Source organism: Panulirus ornatus, chromosome 12 (assembly GCF_036320965.1).
Source record: "Panulirus ornatus isolate Po-2019 chromosome 12, ASM3632096v1, whole genome shotgun sequence".
In the NCBI taxonomy this organism is placed as follows: Eukaryota; Metazoa; Arthropoda; class Malacostraca; order Decapoda; family Palinuridae; genus Panulirus; species Panulirus ornatus.
The window spans coordinates 29,970,722-29,988,315 of NC_092235.1; the positions used below are offsets into that span (position 1 = coordinate 29,970,722).

General features: G+C 42.0%; 1 protein-coding gene across 5 annotated transcripts in view; it reads right to left on the bottom strand.

The window, feature by feature from the left end:
* Nucleotides 1–17,594, bottom strand: part of LOC139751988 (uncharacterized) — a 381,942-nt gene that overhangs the window by 310,137 nt on the left and 54,211 nt on the right. For all 5 annotated transcript variants that reach the window (XM_071667739.1, XM_071667742.1, XM_071667740.1 and 2 more), the window contains exon 3: nt 1,119–2,772. In XM_071667739.1, the coding sequence (XP_071523840.1) occupies nt 1,119–2,772 (1,654 nt within the window). The remainder of the gene's footprint in view (nt 1–1,118; nt 2,773–17,594) is intronic.

A 17,594-nucleotide genomic window follows, 5' to 3' on the forward strand; every position in this document is an offset into this window, starting at 1 on the left:
GGTCTCGTGCATCAAAACTACTAACACACTCAGCTGCTTCCAAAACACTTGTCTCTCATGATCTTTCTTCTCATGCCCAGGTGCATATGCACCAATAATCACCCATCTCTCTCCATCCACTTTCAGTTTTACCCACATCAATCTAGAGTTTACTTTCTTACACTCTATCACATACTCCCACCGCTCCTGTTTCAGGAGTAGTGCTACTCCTTCCCTTGCTCCTGTCTTCTCACAACCCCTGACTTTACTCCCAAAACATTCCCAAACCACTCTCCTCCTTTACCCTTGAGCTTCGTTTCACTCAGAGCCAAAACATCCAGTTTCCTTTCCTCAAACACATTACCTATCTCTCCTTTTTTCTCATCTTGGTTACATCCACACACATTTAGACACCCCAATCTAAGCCTTCAAGGAGGATGAGCACTCACTGCGTGACTCCTTCTTCTGTTTCCCCTTTTAGAAAGTTAAGATACAAGGAGGGGAGGGTTTCTAGCACCACCGCTTCCGTCCCCTTAATTCACCTTCTACGACGTGAGGAATGCAAGGGAAGTATTCTTTCTCCCTTTTTCCCAGGGATTAAATAATAATATTAAACCACTCTCATCCAAACTACTCTTATAATTAACTACCAACTCCCAGGCAGAAATAAAAAGCTTAGCCCTGCCTAAAACATCAGTAACTTCTACTCCTAGATCCCCCCACCCCAACAAATACATCAACAAAACATACTGAAACAACCTAACAAGTACTAAACAAATGAAAACCATACTCCTTAGACAAACATAAGCAATACTCTAACGCTTATGCTCTGGACATCATCCATCACAACAGCACTACAAACACCCTTTCAAAATATCCAAAGACTCTTCATACCCACAATGCGACTACCACAGAGAGGATGCCAAAAACATGTTACTACTCAACTGCCCTGCATTCCCTGCTTTTTGACCAATGGCCCCAAGCAGCGGGTGTGGTCAGCTTCCTGAGTCCTGAAAGAGCCTTACATGGATAGAATGGACTCCTAATGCAGGAAGATAAGGTGGTACAGTATACAGATAGATAGAAAAATGAGCTGAAAATTAAATAGTTAATACATACTTACAAAATAGAATACTCACCACTATCTGAAGTGGGTGGACGATATCCTCCTCTGTCTTGAACTCCAGGGTTATCTCCATCATAACTACCAGAACCCTCAGTTCTGGCATTTAGTCCCTGCTTACTGGGATCCCAAGATGAATCTGTCTGACTGTTTGGATCCGAGAAGCCTCCCCAGGATTGGTTATCTTCCTCCCACGGGCCACTGTTATCCTGTCCACCACCAGAGGCCCAGCTAAAGGGACCTTGTCCTCTTTGTGGATTGGTACTACCCCAAGGATTTCCCCAGTCTCCTCCCTCATGGTTCATCTGCTGAGAAGACTCGTAACTCTGCCGATTCTGTGCCCCTTGGCCATTCCATCCACCTCTTCCTCCCCCACGTGCCATGCCACCTCTGGGAGGTGCCTGTCCCATCAGCCCTTGTGGCTGTCCTTTCACCCCAGGTGACTCCCCCATGAGCCCAGTGGACTGTCCTTTCACTCCTGGAGACTCTCCCATGAGACCAGTGGGCTGCCCTTTCACTCCTGGAGAGTCTCCCATAAGCCCAGTAGACTGTCCTTTTGCTGCTGGAGGAGGCTCCCCCATGAGTCCAGTTGACTGTCCTTTCAATGATGGAGCCTCACCCATGAGCCCAGTGGACTGTCCTTTAGCCCCTGGATACTCTCCTAAGAGTCCAGCTGACTGCCCTTTCACAGATGGAGAATCCCCCATGAGACCAGTTGCTAGTCCTTTCACTCCTGGATACTCCCCAAGCAGACCAGCTGATGGCACTTTCACTGCTGGAGACACACCCAGGAGGCCAACTGACTGTCCTTTCACTACAGGAGACTGCCCTAAAAGCCCAGTTGAAGGTACTTTCACTGCTGGAGACTCACCAATGAGCCCAGTGTTCTGTCCTTTTGTTGCTGGAGACTCTCCTAGGAGTCCAGTTGAATGTCCTATCACCGCTGGAGAATCCCCCATAAGCCCCGATGACTTTCCTTTCACTGCTGGAGAATCTCCCAAGAGACCAGATGATTGTCCTTTGATTACTGGAGACTCCCCTACAAGCCCAGCTGACTGTTCTTTCAAAACAGGAGACTCCTCGAGGGACCCAGATGACTGTCCTTTCACAGGAGACTCTCCCACAGGCCCAATTGACTGTCCTTTCACTACTGGAGCTTCCCCCACAAGCACAGATGACTGTCCTTTTACTCCAGGGGGATCACCATCCAGCCCAGGTGACTGTCCTTTCACCCCCACTGGCTCTCTCACATGATCAAGTGATTCTTCAGTGCCAGACTTGTCTGGAGAGGGATCCTGCGGATTCTCTTTGCAATCCTGAGATTCTTTACCAGTGTCAGTACTTGCCTCTTGAGAACTTTTGTTTACCGAACCTATGGATTCTGCCTCAGCTTTCTCTGTCTTCTTTTCTTCCTCCTCCTCAGGAGGTGGGGGTGGTGGAGGTTCTAGTGGTGGGGGTGGGATACAGGGGAGTGGAACACTGGGTGGAGGGACACTTGTGGAGATACTGGGGGGTGGAACACTAGTGTTGGCAATACCTGGGGGAGGTACATTTGTGGGAGGCATGCTTGGTGGTGGAACACTTGTGTCTGGGCGTATGGCTGGTGGAGGTACAGACATCATTGGCATTACCCCCGAGGGACTGCCATACATGCCATACATGCTGTACATCTGAAAATAAATTAAACAAATTACACTTAAAAAGAATGTGACACCTCAAATATAATACATCCTCAAAGGGATTAATTATGGAATATAATCAATTATTAAATGTCAAGTTTTCTAAAAGATGGCCGAGTTAGGAGTAAAGGGATGCATAACAACAAAGTTGATATGAACAAGTTATCCACAGCACTATGGAAATATTAATATATCTGCACAAAAGTATTTTTCTATGCATCAAAATATGATGTTGGTACACCTTGCATTTTTGTGGAAAAATCATAATGATAATTTCATGGATTTAACTTTGGTAAAAAACAAGCTCTGAAACCCAAGTGCCATGTTACACTATTGAATATTTGGAATGCTTGCCAATGGTGGTCTCAGTTACATTGTATGGCTATGTATTTAAAAATCTGCTGACTTCCCACTGGTTTTATTAACCTGGTTATGAACAAACAACCTGAACACAGATGGTGATGCTATTTTCACCGAGTGTGCAAATATTACCCCTACTTTTAATTATAATCTTTATTGGCAGTATTTGCACTGGTGCTTTCCATATGTAACTTGTGCTACATCTCTTACTGCCTCACCAAAATGAAGAAAACTTAAATGATATTGGGCATGTCCAATAACCATCATCCTCAACAGATCATATGCCAACCATAATAAATTCAAACCATTTTACAGCATAGAATTTCTCTTGCCATTAAGGTGATAGTACAATAATCCCCTTAAAGTGGTCAAATGCCTTGAAAACTCTTAAAATATCACTTTCATTTTTCATTCCCAAGGTATCAAAGATCAACCCTACCATCATCTAAGCTAAATCAACCACAGTTCAGTGAGCTCTCTAAAGATGGAGTCATTAGACATGATCAGTATAATGTCTTTTACACACCTCTCTACTTTGAAGAAACTGATCTTTGAGCTGCAATATGTGCTGATTTAGATCAACTTATTCCAGTATAGCAGAACATCAAGTTATTATCATTAGCCTACCAAAACATTTGAAGAAAATCTCTGAATTCCCTCATTTCCAATGGAAAAACTTTTCCTGTAATTCTTATGTCTGCATGGGTTACTGAATGATATCTAAATATCAGCTGACATGTGTACTAACAAGCCCTGAAAGAAAATGCCATCGCTTTAAAAATCTTCTATGAAAGGAAATATTCCTTCTACTTCCTTTGCTATGATTGCTGAGACAGTACAGGCGACTGAATGCCCTAATCAAGGCCATCTTATTATCACTATGTAGGTAGAAATACTATAGAAGACACTTACCCAATTTATCAATCAGCCCCAAAAGGTAGGATGAACAGCCGAGTTGACTGCAGTCAAGCTACCCAAACCAAGATTCAAACCTATGCAGGGTAAGTGTGGCTTACACAAATCATCAGCGATGCACAGTGGATGAGCATTAAACAGAGTCGATAACCTTTAGATTAAATTTTCTTTTCCCTTATGTCCACAGCACTAGTCAAAGACAGAAGTCATCATCAGGCCAAGTGAATTATGAAACAATGAAGCCATGGCAAAAATGTTAAATAGCTTTTTCTGCACCTGCATTTACGATCAAAGACACTACTCATGTACCAAATCCAATTTCACTGATAGAGTGAGTGAGTGAGTGAGTGTGAGTGTGTGTGTGTGTGAGTGTGTGTGTGAGTGTGTGTGTGTGTGTGTGTGTGTGTGTGTGTGTGTGTGCGAAATATTCAACAAATTGACATAAAAGCCATGGACATACTTTCAGCAATAAACAGAATGACAATAAATAAAAACAGCAGGCCCTGATAAGTTTTATCCAAGAATAATGAAGTGGTGAAAAATAAGACTGTTAAGCCCTTGACTGACCCCTTACACAGTAAACCTCGATTTAATGGATTAATTGGGAGAGAGGGTGTCCGTTAATGCCAAACGTTCATCAGATCGAAAATGTAACCTATGGGCCATTCTTTAATATAATATACAGTTCACATGCTTTCTTTTAACTCCTGTATCACTTGATGCCATTTTGAATTGCAAGGTTTGCAAATGTATCTAATAAATAAAGTCGCAATTCTCTTTATACAACCTGACCACATGGTAGCTTGGGGCAGACTTGAGACCAAAAAAAAGCAAGTATAACCCATACTATCAAAACCAAGTGCAATATGAAGTGCAATGGCACAGCATTTGAGTTTCCAATTTTCTTAAATTTTTTCAATTCTTATTTGCCCAGTCCATTAAATACGAAATCCGTTAAATTGAAGGTTTTCTTTATGTCATTTGCTTCAGGAAACAAGTTCTGGATGAATGAAAGTCTGCCAATGTAACACCAATAACTTCAAAAGGGTAATAAGTCACTGCCCAAGAATATTCGTCCTATTAGTTTAACTCTGTAGTTGGAAAACATAGAAACCACCATTCAAGATAAAATTGTAAACCATTTAGAGGACTACCACTTTTTTTAACAAAATTGCTCACGTCTGATAAATCTGCTTGATTTCTTTTATGACATAATCAACATGTACAACAAAAGTAAAGCAGCTGATGTTATCTAACCATACTTTATAAAAGCTTTCGATAAGTTTCCACATCAAAGACTACATAAAAAAAAATTTGAGTCAAATGGCACTGAAAAGACTGTACTTCAGTGGATAGGAAATTGGTAACTGGCTGTAAACAAACAGTGATTAATGGTCAAGCCTCAGAATGGATAGTTAGATATATCAAGTGGGATGACGTATGGAACAGTCTTGGGACTGGTTGTCTTTCTCATATATATCAATGATATTAATAATATGCTGCATTGCAAGAAATCAAAATCTGAGAGCATACAAAGCTGGGAAATATATCAATAAAAGAACATCTACAACTTCAAACCAACATAGACACACTGTTGAACCAGGCTCATTAGTGGCAAATGAATTTTAATATCAATAATTGCGAACTTATCCCTGGGGATAGGGGAGAAAGAATACTTCCCACGCATTCCTCACGTGTCGTAGAAGGCGACTAAAGGGGACGGGAGCGGGGGGGGCTAGAAACCCTCCCCTCCTTGTATTTTAACTTTCTAAAAGGGGAAACAGGAGAAGGAGTCATGCGGGGAGTGCTCATCCTCCTTGAAGGCTCAGACTGGGGTATCTAAATGTGTGTGGATGTAACCAAGATGAGAAAAAAGGAGAGATAGGTAGTATGTTTGAGGAAAGGAACCTGCATGTTTTGGCTCTGAGTGAAACGAAGCTCAAGGGTAAAGGGAAGAGTGGTTTGGGAATCTTTTGGGAGTAAGTCAGGGGTTAGTGAGAGGACAAGAGCAAAGGAAAGAGTAGCACTACTCCTGAAACAGGAGTGGTGGGAGTATGTAAAAGAGTGTAAGAAAGTAAACTCTAGATTGATATGGGTAAAACTGAAAGTGGATGGAGAGAGATGAGTGATTATTGGTGCATATGCACCTGGGCATGAGAAGAAAGATCAAGAGAGGCATAGTGTTTTGGGAGCAGCTGAATGAGTGTGTTAGTGGTTTTGATGCATGAGACCGGTGTATAGAGATGGGTGATTTGAATGCAAAGGTGAGTAATGAGGCAGTTGAGGGAATAATTGGTGTACATGAGGTGTTCAGTGTTGTAAATGGAAATGGTGAAGAGCTTGTAGATTTATGTGCTGAAAAAGAACTGGTGATTGGGAATACCAGGTTTAAAAAGATATAAATAAGTATACCTATGTAAGTAGGAGAGATGGCCAGAGAGCGTTATTGGATTACGTGTTAATTGATAGGTGCATGAACGAGAGACTTTTGGATGTTAATGTGCTGAGAGATGCAACTGGAGGGATGTCTGATCATTATCTTGTGGAGGCGAAGGTTAAGATTTGTAGGGGTTTTCAGAAAAGAAGAGAGAATGTTGGGGTGAAGAGAGTGGTGAGAGTAAGTGAGCTTGGGAAGGAGACTTGTGTGAGGAAGTACCAGGAGAGACTGAGTACAGAATGGAAAAAGGTGAGAACAAAGGACGTAAGGGGAGTGGGGGAGGAATGGGATATATTTAGGGAAGCAGTGATGGCTTGCGCAAAAGATGCTTGTGGCATGAGAAGCGAGGGAGGTGGGCAGATTAGAAAGGGTAGTGAGTGGTGAGATGAAGAAGCAAGATTGTTAGTGAAAGAGAAGAGAGAGGCATTTGGACGATTTTTGCATGGAAATAATGCAAATGAGTGGGAGATGTATAAAAGAAAGAGACAGGAGGTCAAGAGAAAGGTGCAAGAGGTGAAAAAGAGGGCAAATGAGAGTTGGGGTGAGACAGTATCATTAAATTTTAGGGAGGATAAAAAGATGTTCTGGAAGGAGGTAAATAAAGTGCTTAAGACAAGGAAACAAATGGGAACTTCAGTGAAGGGGGCAAATGGGGGGGTGATAACAAGTAGTGGTGATGTGAGGAGATGGAGTGAGTATTTTGAAGGTTTGTTGAATGAGTTTGATGATAGAGTGGCAGATATAGGGTGTTTTGGTCGTGGTGGTGTGCAAAGTGAGAGGGTTAGGGAAAATGATTTGGTAAATGGAGAAGAGGTAGAAAAAGCGTTGCGGAAGATGAAAGCCGGCAAGACAGCGAATTGGATGGTATTGCAGTGGAATTTATTAAAAAGGGGGTGACTGTATTGTTAACTGGTTGGTAAGATTATCTAATGTATGTATGATTCATGGTGAGGTGCCTGAGGATTGGCAGAATGCTTGCATAGTGCCATTGTACAAAGGCAAAGGGGATAAAAGTAAGTGCTCAAATTACACAGGTATAAGCTTGTTGAGTATTCCTGGGAAATCATATGGGAGGGTGTTGATTGAGAGGGTGAAGGCATGTACAGAGCAGCAGATTGGGGAAGAGCAGTGTGGTTTCAGAAGTGGTTGAAGATGTGTGGATCAGGTGTTTGCTTTCAAGAATGTATGTGAGAAATACTTAGAAAAGCAAATGGATTTGTATGTAGCATTTATGGCTCTGGAGAAGGCATATGATAAGAGTTGATAGAGATGCTCTGTGGAAGGTATTAAGAATATATGGTGTGGGGGGCAAATTGTTAGAAGCAGTGAAAAGTTTTTATCGAGGATGTAAGGCATGTGTACGTGTAGGAAGAGAGGAAAAGTGATTGGTTCTCAGTGAATGTAGGTTTGCGGTAGGGGTGTGTGATGTCTCATGGTTTTTTAATTTGTTTATGGATGGGGTTGTTAGGGAGGTGAATGCAAGAGTTTTGAAAAGAGGGGCAAGTATGCAGTCTGTTGTGGATGTGAGAGCTTGGGAAGTGAGTCAGTTGTTGTTCACTGATGATACAGTGCTGGTGGCTGATTCATGTGAGAAAATGCAGAAGCTGGTGACTGAGTTTGGTAAAGTGTATGAAAGAAGTAAGTTGAAAGTAAATGTGAATAAGAGCAAGGTTATTAGGTACACTAGGGTTGAGGGTCAAGTCAATTGGGAGGTAAGTTTGAATGGAGAAAAACTGGAGGAAGTTAAGTGTTTTAGATATCTGGGAGTGGATTTGGCAGCAGATGGAACCATGGAAGCGGAAGTGAATCATAGGGTGAGGGAGGGGGCGAAAATTCTGGGAGCCTTGAAGAATGTGTGGAAGTTGAGAACATTACCTCAGAAAGCAAAAATGAGTATGTTTGAAGGAATAGTAGTTCCAACAATGTTGTATGGTTGCGAGGCATGGGCTATGGATAGAGTTGTGCGCAGTAGGGTGGATGTGTTGGAAATGAGATGTTTGAGGACAATATGTGATGTGAGGTGGTTTGATCGAGTAAGTAATGAAAGGGTAAGAGAGATGTGTGGTAATAAAAAGTGTGTGGTTGAGAAGAGGGTGTTTTGAAATGGTTTGGTCACATGGAGAGAATGAGTGAGGAAAGATTGACGAAACGGATATATGTGTCAGAGGTGGAAGGAACGAGGAAAAGTGGGAGACCAAATTGGAGGTGGAAAGATGAAGTGAAAAAGATTTTGAGTGATCGGGGCCTGAACATGCTGGAGGGTGGAAGGCGTGCAAGGAATAGAGTGAATTGGAATAATGTGGTATACCGTGGTCGACGTGCTGTTATTGGATTGATCCAGGGGATGTGAAGCGTCTGGGGTAAACCATGGAAAGTTTTGTGGGGCCTGGATGTAGAAAGGGAGCTGTGGTTTCAGTGCATTATACATGACAGTTAGAGACTGAGTGTGTGTACATATATGCATATACATGTGTATGTGGGTGGGTTGGGCCATTCTTTCATCTGTTTCCTTGTGCTACCTCACTAACGTGGGAGACAGCGACAAAGTATAATTAAATAAATAAACATCTCTTTCCCTTTTATTGCTTACTTGACCAAACCATATCACTCCACATGTTGTCCTTAAACATTCCATTTCTAATACATCCATCCTCCTCCCCAAAGCATTATCTAAGGTCCATGCCTCACATCCACATAATCTAATTTATTTCTTTGTGAATATCTACATAATTATTAGTTCATGCACTATGTATGTGCTTATTGAAGAGTAGTGTAAAAAATATAAGAAAATCTTAATTTACTATACTGTTTACTGAGAGCAATATGAGTTTTGCTATGGGTGTCTCCCATTCTCATTAGTTCTTCCATCTACTGTACCAACCATTTTCTCCATTAAGTATATGAATATAAATAACTATTTGTCCATGCATTTGATTAGAACCTACAGAAAAGCAGAGTGAATTAGGTAAAAACATTAGGTAGAAGTAGTAGATAGGAACACTAAGTATGAGCATTCGGTAGTAGTAGTCGGAGGGAATATTACGTATTAGGCGCAGGATAGACTGCATTAGACTTGCCCTCTGCCAGTGGCCAGTTAAGGGTGAGGCACAAAAGGATAAGAAGCAGATCTGGAGTCCACTAGTATGTAGACTTTATTGCCATGGCCACCTCCTTGAGGGAGTTCCAGAGGGAACAGGCATCAGAGATATGGATAGATTGATAGATAGTGTAAATAAACAAATACAATTCACCATATTGTTCACAAAGTTAACAGTTTTGAACTGAAGGCAATCACCAGCCTCCCTACAATCACAAGCATTTGATTGCCTGTTAACAATGTTATTTCTATCACCCAATATCTTCCTTATTTCTTTTAATATGAAAATTGGATAATTCTATCTCAATGATTGAAGCTGAACCTAAAACAGAATTTACTGTCAGTGACACAGATTCAGAATTTGAGGAAAGACCAAAGAAATTGATGAAAACTACTGCTGTAACTCAAGAAAAGCCAACAGCATCTGACCTTTTTGATTCTATGATGACAGGATTACCCAGTCCTCCCAAACTGGATCCCCCTTTAAAACAAGCACCCCCCAAAAAGAGAGTGGTGAGAGTGGTGAATGCAGATAGTAGTGATGAGGATGAGCCAAAACCAAAAAAGAAGCCAGGACCCAAAAAGAAGGCCTCTGCAGCAGTCTCTCAAGATATTTCAGATGATAAAATTCCAAAGCCTAAGAAGAAACCAGGGCCAAAGAAGAAGGCAACTGTAAAGCCCTTTGGTGATTTGTCGGATGAGGGTGATGCTCCAAAAACCAAGAAAAAGCCAGGTCCGAAGAAGACTGCAGCAGCAAAGAAAAAGGGTTCTGATTCTGATAATATGTTTGAAGAGCCTTCTAAGAAGACAAAGAGTAAAGGCCCTAATGGATCTGGTAGTTCTGATGCTAAGGAAGTTGCACCTCGTGAGCGACCAGGTCGGCAAAAGAAAGTTATCACGTATACCATCAGTGATGAATCAGATGATGATTATTAGTCTGAAGTAGTTTTGGTTTATACAGAGATTTAATTTTGAATGGTTGATGGCCCATATAAAGTTCAGATTGCCAACATTTATGGGACATCAGTCACATTTTAATTTGAAAGATTTTTATAGTTTTACATTTATCAATAAGCTTTATGATCCAATTTTTTTTATATTTCCTTTTTATATCCAGTTGAGCACCTTTGTATTAAGCTTCATGAAATTTACAACTTCAACTGTGCGATAGCTGCATTTTTTGCAAGTACAAAGGGTAGATACTAGTGAAAAAAGTGACCAAATAAAATTTTCACTAGATATATTAGTATTGTTCTAATAATTGATTAGTGGTATATATATATATATATATATATATATATATATATATATATATATATATATATATATATATATATATATATATATATATCCCTGGGGATAGGGGAGAAAGAATACTTCCCACGTATTCCCTGCGTGTCGTAGAAGGCGACTATAAGGGGAGGGAGCGGGGGGCTGGAAATCCTCCCCTCTCGTTTTTTTTTAATTTTCCAAAAGAAGGAACAGAGAATTGGGCCAGGTGAGGGTATTCCCTCAAAGGCCCAGTCCTCTGTTCTTAACGCTACCTCGCTAATGCGGGAAATGGCGAATAGTTTGAAAGAAAGAAAAAAAAAATATATATATATATATATATATATATATATATATATATATATATATATATATATATATATATATATATATATTGAAGCTTATTGATACAGTGGTGAAATTGGTGAAATTGATGAGAACTGCTATTGACGTTTGTGTGAATAAATTGTACATTTCCTTTTCCATAGCCAGAGGTTGAACCATTATGTGACATCCATTTTTTTTTTTTTTCATTCATTTCAAGCTAAAAGTTTGTTTTATAAATTGTTTCTTACATTTTTCATATGTATATATATGTATGTGTGTGTGTGTGTGTGTATGTGCGTATGTATGTGTATGTGTGTGTGTGTGTATATGTATATATATATGTATATTATCCCTGGGGATAGGGGTGAAAGAATACTTCCCACGTATTCCTCGCGTGTCGTAGAAAGCGACTAGAGGGGACGGGAGCGGGGGGCCGGAAATCCTCCCCTCCTTGTATTAACTTTCTAAAATGGGAAACAGAAGAAGGAGTCACGCGGGGAGTGATCATCCTCCTCGAAGGCTCAGAGTGGGATGCCTAAATGTGTGTGGATGTAACCAAGATGTGAAAAAAGGAGAGATAGGTAGTATGTTTGAAGAAAGGAACCTGGATGTTTTGGCTCTGAGTGAAACGAAGCTCAAGGGTAAAGGGGAAGAGTGGTTTGGAAATGTCTGGGGAGTGAAGTCAGGGGTTAGTGAGAGGACAAGAGCAAGGGAAGGAGTAGCAATACTCCTGAAACAGGAGTTGTGGGAGTATGTGATAGAATGCAAGAAAGTAAATTCTCGATTAATATGGGTAAAACTGAAAGTTGATGGAGAGAGGTGGGTGATTATTGGTGCATATGCACCTGGGCATGAGAAGAAAGATCATGAGAGGCAAGTGTTTTGGGAGCAGCTAAATGAGTGTGTTAGCGGTTTTGATGCACGAGACCGGGTTATAGTGATGGGTGATTTGAATGCAAAGGTGAATAATGTGGCAGTTGAGGGAATAATTGGTATGCATGGGGTGTTCAGTGTTGTAAATGGAAATGGTGAAGAGCGTGTAGATTTATGTGCTGAAAAAGGACTGATGATTGGGAATACCTGGTTTAAAAAGCGAGATATACATAAGTATACTTATGTAAGTAGGAGAGATGGCCAGAGAGCGTTATTGGATTACGTGTTAATTGACAGGCGCGCGAAAGAGAGACTTTTGGATGTTAATGTGCTGAGAGGTGCAACTGGAGGGATGTCTGATCATTATCTTGTGGAGGCTAAGGTGAAGATTAGTATGGGTTTTCAGAAAAGAGGAGTGAATGTTGGGGTGAAGAAGGTGGTGAGAGTAAGTGAGCTTGGGAAGGAGACCTGTGTGGGGAAGTACCAGGAGAGACTGTGTACAGAATGGAAAAAGGTGAGAACAATGGAAGTAAGGGGAGTGGGGGAGGAATGGGATGTATTTAGGGAATCAGTGATGGATTGCGCAAAAGATGCTTGTGGCATGAGAAGAGTGGGAGGTGGGCTGTTTAGAAAGGGTAGTGAGTGGTGGGATGAAGAAGTAAGAGTATTAGTGAAAGAGAAGAGAGAGGCATTTGGACGATTTTTGCAGGGAAAAAATGCAATTGAGTGGGAGAAGTATAAAAGAAAGAGACAGGAGGTCAAGAGAAAGGTGCAAGAGGTGAAAAAAAGGGCAAATGAGAGTTGGGGTGAGAGACTATCAGTAAATTTTAGGGAGAATAAAAAGATGTTCTGGAAGGAGGTAAATAGGGTGCGTAAGACAAGGGAGCAAATGGGAACTTCAGTGAAGGGCGCAAATGGGGAGGTGATAACAAGTAGCGGTGATGTGAGAAGGAGATGGAATGAGTATTTTGAAGGTTTGTTGAATGTGTCTGATGACAGAGTGGCAGATATAAGGTGTTTTGGTCGAGGTGGTGTGCAAAGTGAGAGGGTTAGGGAAAATGATTTGGTAAACAGAGAAGAGGTAGTAAAAGCTTTGCGGAAGATGAAAGCCGGCAAGGCAGCAGGTTTGGATGGTATTGCAGTGGAATTTATAAAAAAAGGGGGTGACTGTATTGTTGACTGGTTGGTAAGGTTATTTAATGTATGTATGACTCATGGTGAGGTGCCTGAGGATTGGCGGAATGCGTGCATAGTGCCATTGTACAAAGGCAAAGGGGATAAGAGTGAGTGCTCAAATTACAGAGGTATAAGTTTGTTGAGTATTCCTGGTAAATTATATGGGAGGGTATTGATTGAGAGGGTGAAGGCATGTACAGAGCATCAGATTGGGGAAGAGCAGTGCGGTTTCAGAAGTGGTAGAGGATGTGTGGATCAGGTGTTTGCTTTGAAGAATGTATGTGAGAAATACTTAGAAAAGCAAATGGATTTGTATGTAGCATTTATGGATCTGGAGAAGGCATATGATAGAGTTGATAGAGATGCTCTGTGGAAGGTATTAAGAATATATGGTGTGGGAGGCAAGTTGTTAGAAGCAGTGAAAAGTTTTTATCGAGGATGTAAGGCATGTGTACGTGTAGGAAGAGAGGAAAGTGATTGGTTCTCAGTGAATGTAGGTTTGCGGCAGGGGTGTGTGATGTCTCCATGGTTGTTTAATTTGTTTATGGATGGGGTTGTAAGGGAGGTAAATGCAAGAGTCCTGGAAAGAGGGGCAAGTATGAAGTCTGTTGGGGATGAGAGAGCTTGGGAAGTGAGTCAGTTGTTGTTCGCTGATGATACAGCGCTGGTGGCTGATTCATGTGAGAAACTGCAGAAGCTGGTGACTGAGTTTGGTAAAGTGTGTGGAAGAAGAAAGTTGAGAGTAAATGTGAATAAGAGCAAGGTTATTAGGTACAGTAGGGGTGAGGGTCAAGTCAATTGGGAGGTGAGTTTGAATGGAGAAAAACTGGAGGAAGTGAAGTGTTTTAGATATCTGGGAGTGGATCTGTCAGCGGATGGAACCATGGAAGCGGAAGTGGATCATAGGGTGGGGGAGGGGGCGAAAATTTTGGGAGCCTTGAAAAATGTGTGGAAGTCGAGAACATTATCTCGGAAAGCGAAAATGGGTATGTTTGAGGGAATAGTGGTTCCAACAATGTTGTATGGTTGCGAGGCGTGGGCTATGGATAGAGATGTGCGCAGGAGGATGGATGTGCTGGAAATGAGATGTTTGAGGACAATGTGTGGTGTGAGGTGGTTTGATCGAGTAAGTAACGTAAGGGTAAGAGAGATGTGTGGAAATAAAAAGAGCGTGGTTGAGAGAGCAGAAGAGGGTGTTTTGAAATGGTTTGGGCACATGGAGAGAATGAGTGAGGAGAGATTGACCAAGAGGATATATGTGTCGGAGGTGGAGGGAACGAGGAGAAGAGGGAGACCAAATTGGAGGTGGAAAGATGGAGTGAAAAAGATTTTGTGTGATCGGGGCCTGAACATGCAGGAGGGTGAAAGGAGGGCAAGGAATAGAGTGAATTGGAGTCATGTGGTATACAGGGGTTGACGTGCTGTCAGTGGATTGAATCAAGGCATGTGAAGCGTCTGGGGTAAACCATGGAAAGCTGTGTAGGTATGTATATTTGCGTGTGTGGACGTGTGTATGTACATGTGTATGGGGGGGGGGTTGGGCCATTTCTTTCGTCTGTTTCCTTGCGCTACCTCGCAAACGCGGGAGACAGCGACAAAGTATAAAAAAAAAAAAAAAAAAAAATATATATATATATGGGTATGTTTGAAGGAATAGTGGTTCCAACAATGTTGTATGGTTGCGAGGCGTGGGCTATGGATAGAGTTGTGCGCAGGAGGATGGATGTGCTGGAAATGAGATGTTTGAGGACAATGTGTGGTGTGAGGTGGTTTGATCGAGTGAGTAACGTAAGGGTAAGAGAGATGTGTGGAAATAAAAAGAGCGTGGTTGAGAGAGCAGAAGAGGGTGTTTTGAAGTGGTTTGGGCACATGGAGAGAACGAGTGAGCAAAGAGTGACCAAGAGGATATATGTGTCGGAGGTGGAGGGAACGAGGAGAAGAGGGAGACCAAATTGGAGGTGGAAAGATGGAGTGAAAAAGATTTTGTGTGATCGGGGCCTGAACATGCAGGAGGGTGAAAGGAGGGCAAGGAATAGAGTGAATTGGAGCGATGTGGTATACCGGGGTTGACGTGCTGTCAGTGGATTGAATCAAGGTATGTGAAGCGTCTGGGGTAAACCATGGAAAGCTGTGTAGGTGTGTATATTTGCGTGTGTGGATGTATGTATATACATGTGTATGGGGGGGGAGGTTGGGCCATTTCTTTCGTCTGTTTCCTTGCGCTACCTCGCAAACGCGGGAGACAGCGACAAAGTATAATAAAATAAAAATAATATATGGAATGGAATGGAAAAAGGTGAGAACAATGGAAGTAAGGGGAGTAGGGGAGGCATGGAATGTATTTAGGGAATCGGTGATGGATTGCACAAAAGATGCTTGTGGTATGAGAAGAGTGGGAGGTGGGTTGATTAGAAAGGGTAGTGAGTGGTGGGATGAAGATGTAAGAGTATTAGTGAAAGAGAAGAGAGAGGCATTTGGACGATTTTTGCAAGGAAAAAATGCAATTGAGTGGGAGATGTATAAAAGAAAGAGACAGGAGGTCAAGAGAAAGGTGCAAGAGGTGAAAAAAAGGGCAAATGAGAGTTGGGGTGAGAGAGTATCATTAAATTTTAGGGAGAATAAAAAGATGTTCTGGAAGGAGGTAAATAAAGTGCATAAGACAAGGGAGCAAATGGGAACTTCAGTGAAGGGCGCAAATGGGGAGGTGATAACAAGTAGTGGTGATGTGAGAAGGAGATGAAGTGAGTATTTTGAAGGTTTGTTGAATGTGTTTGATGATAGAGTGGCAGATATAGGGTGTTTTGGTCGAGGTGGTGTGCAAAGTGAGAGGGTTAGGGAAAATGATTTGGTAAACAGAGAAGAGGTAGTGAAAGCTTTGCGGAAGATGAAAGCCGGCAAGGCAGCAGGTTTGGATGGTATTGCAGTGGAATTTATTAAAAAAGGGGGTGACTGTATTGTTGACTGGTTGGTAAGGTTATTTAATGTATGTATGACTCATGGTGAGGTGCCTGAGGATTGGCGGAATGCGTGCATAGTGCCATTGTACAAAGGCAAAGGGGATAAGAGTGAGTGCTCAAATTACAGAGGTATAAGTTTGTTGAGTATTCCTGGTAAATTATATGGGAGGGTATTGATTGAGAGGGTGAAGGCATGTACAGAGCATCAGATTGGGGAAGAGCAGTGTGGTTTCAGAAGTGGTAGAGGATGTGTGGATCAGGTGTTTGCTTTGAAGAATGTATGTGAGAAATACTTAGAAAAGCAAATGGATTTGTATGTAGCATTTATGGATCTGGAGAAGGCATATGATAGGGTTGATAGAGATGCTCTGTGGAAGGTATTAAGAATATATGGTGTGGGAGGAAAGTTGTTAGAAGCAGTGAAAAGTTTTTGTCGAGGATGTAAGGCATGTGTACGTGTAGGAAGAGAGGAAAGTGATTGATTCTCAGTGAATGTACGTTTGCGGCAGGGGTGTGTGATGTCTCCATGGTTGTTTAATTTGTTTATGGATGGGGTTGTTAGGGAGGTAAATGCAAGAGTTTTGGAAAGAGGGGCAAGTATGAAGTCTGTTGGGGATGAGAGAGCTTGGGAAGTGAGTCAGTTGTTGTTCGCTGATGATACAGCGCTGGTGGCTGATTCATGTGAGAAACTGCAGAAGCTGGTGACTGAGTTTGGAAAAGTGTGTGGAAGAAGAAAGTTAAGAGTAAATGTGAATAAAGAGCAAGGTTATTAGGTACAGTAGGGTTGAGGGTCAAGTCAATTGGGAGGTGAGTTTGAATGGAGAAAAACTGGAGGAAGTGAAGTGTTTTAGATATCTGGGAGTGGATCTGGCAGCGGATGGAACCATGGACGCGGAAGTGGATCATACGGTGGGGGAGGGGGCGAAAATCCTGGGGGCCTTGAAGAATGTGTGGAAGTCGAGGACATTATCTCGGAAAGCAAAAATGGGTATGTTTGAAGGAATAGTGGTTCCAACAATGTTGTATGGTTGCGAGGCGTGGGCTATGGATAGAGTTGTGCGCAGGAGGATGGATAAGCTGGAAATGAGATGTTTGAGGACAATGTGTGGTGTGAGGTGATTTGATCGAGTGAGTAACGTAAGGGTAAGAGAGATGTGTGGAAATAAAAAGAGCGTGGTTGAGAGAGCAGAAGAGGGTGTTTTGAAGTGGTTTGGGCATATGGAGAGGATGAGTTAGGAAAGATTGACCAAGAGGATATATGTGTCGGAGGTGGAGGGAACAAGGAGAAGAGGGAGACCAAATTGGAGGTGGAAAGATGGAGTGAAAAAGATTTTGTGTGATCGGGGCCTGAACATGCAGGAGGGTGAAAGGAGGGCATGGAATAGAGTGAATTGGAGCGATG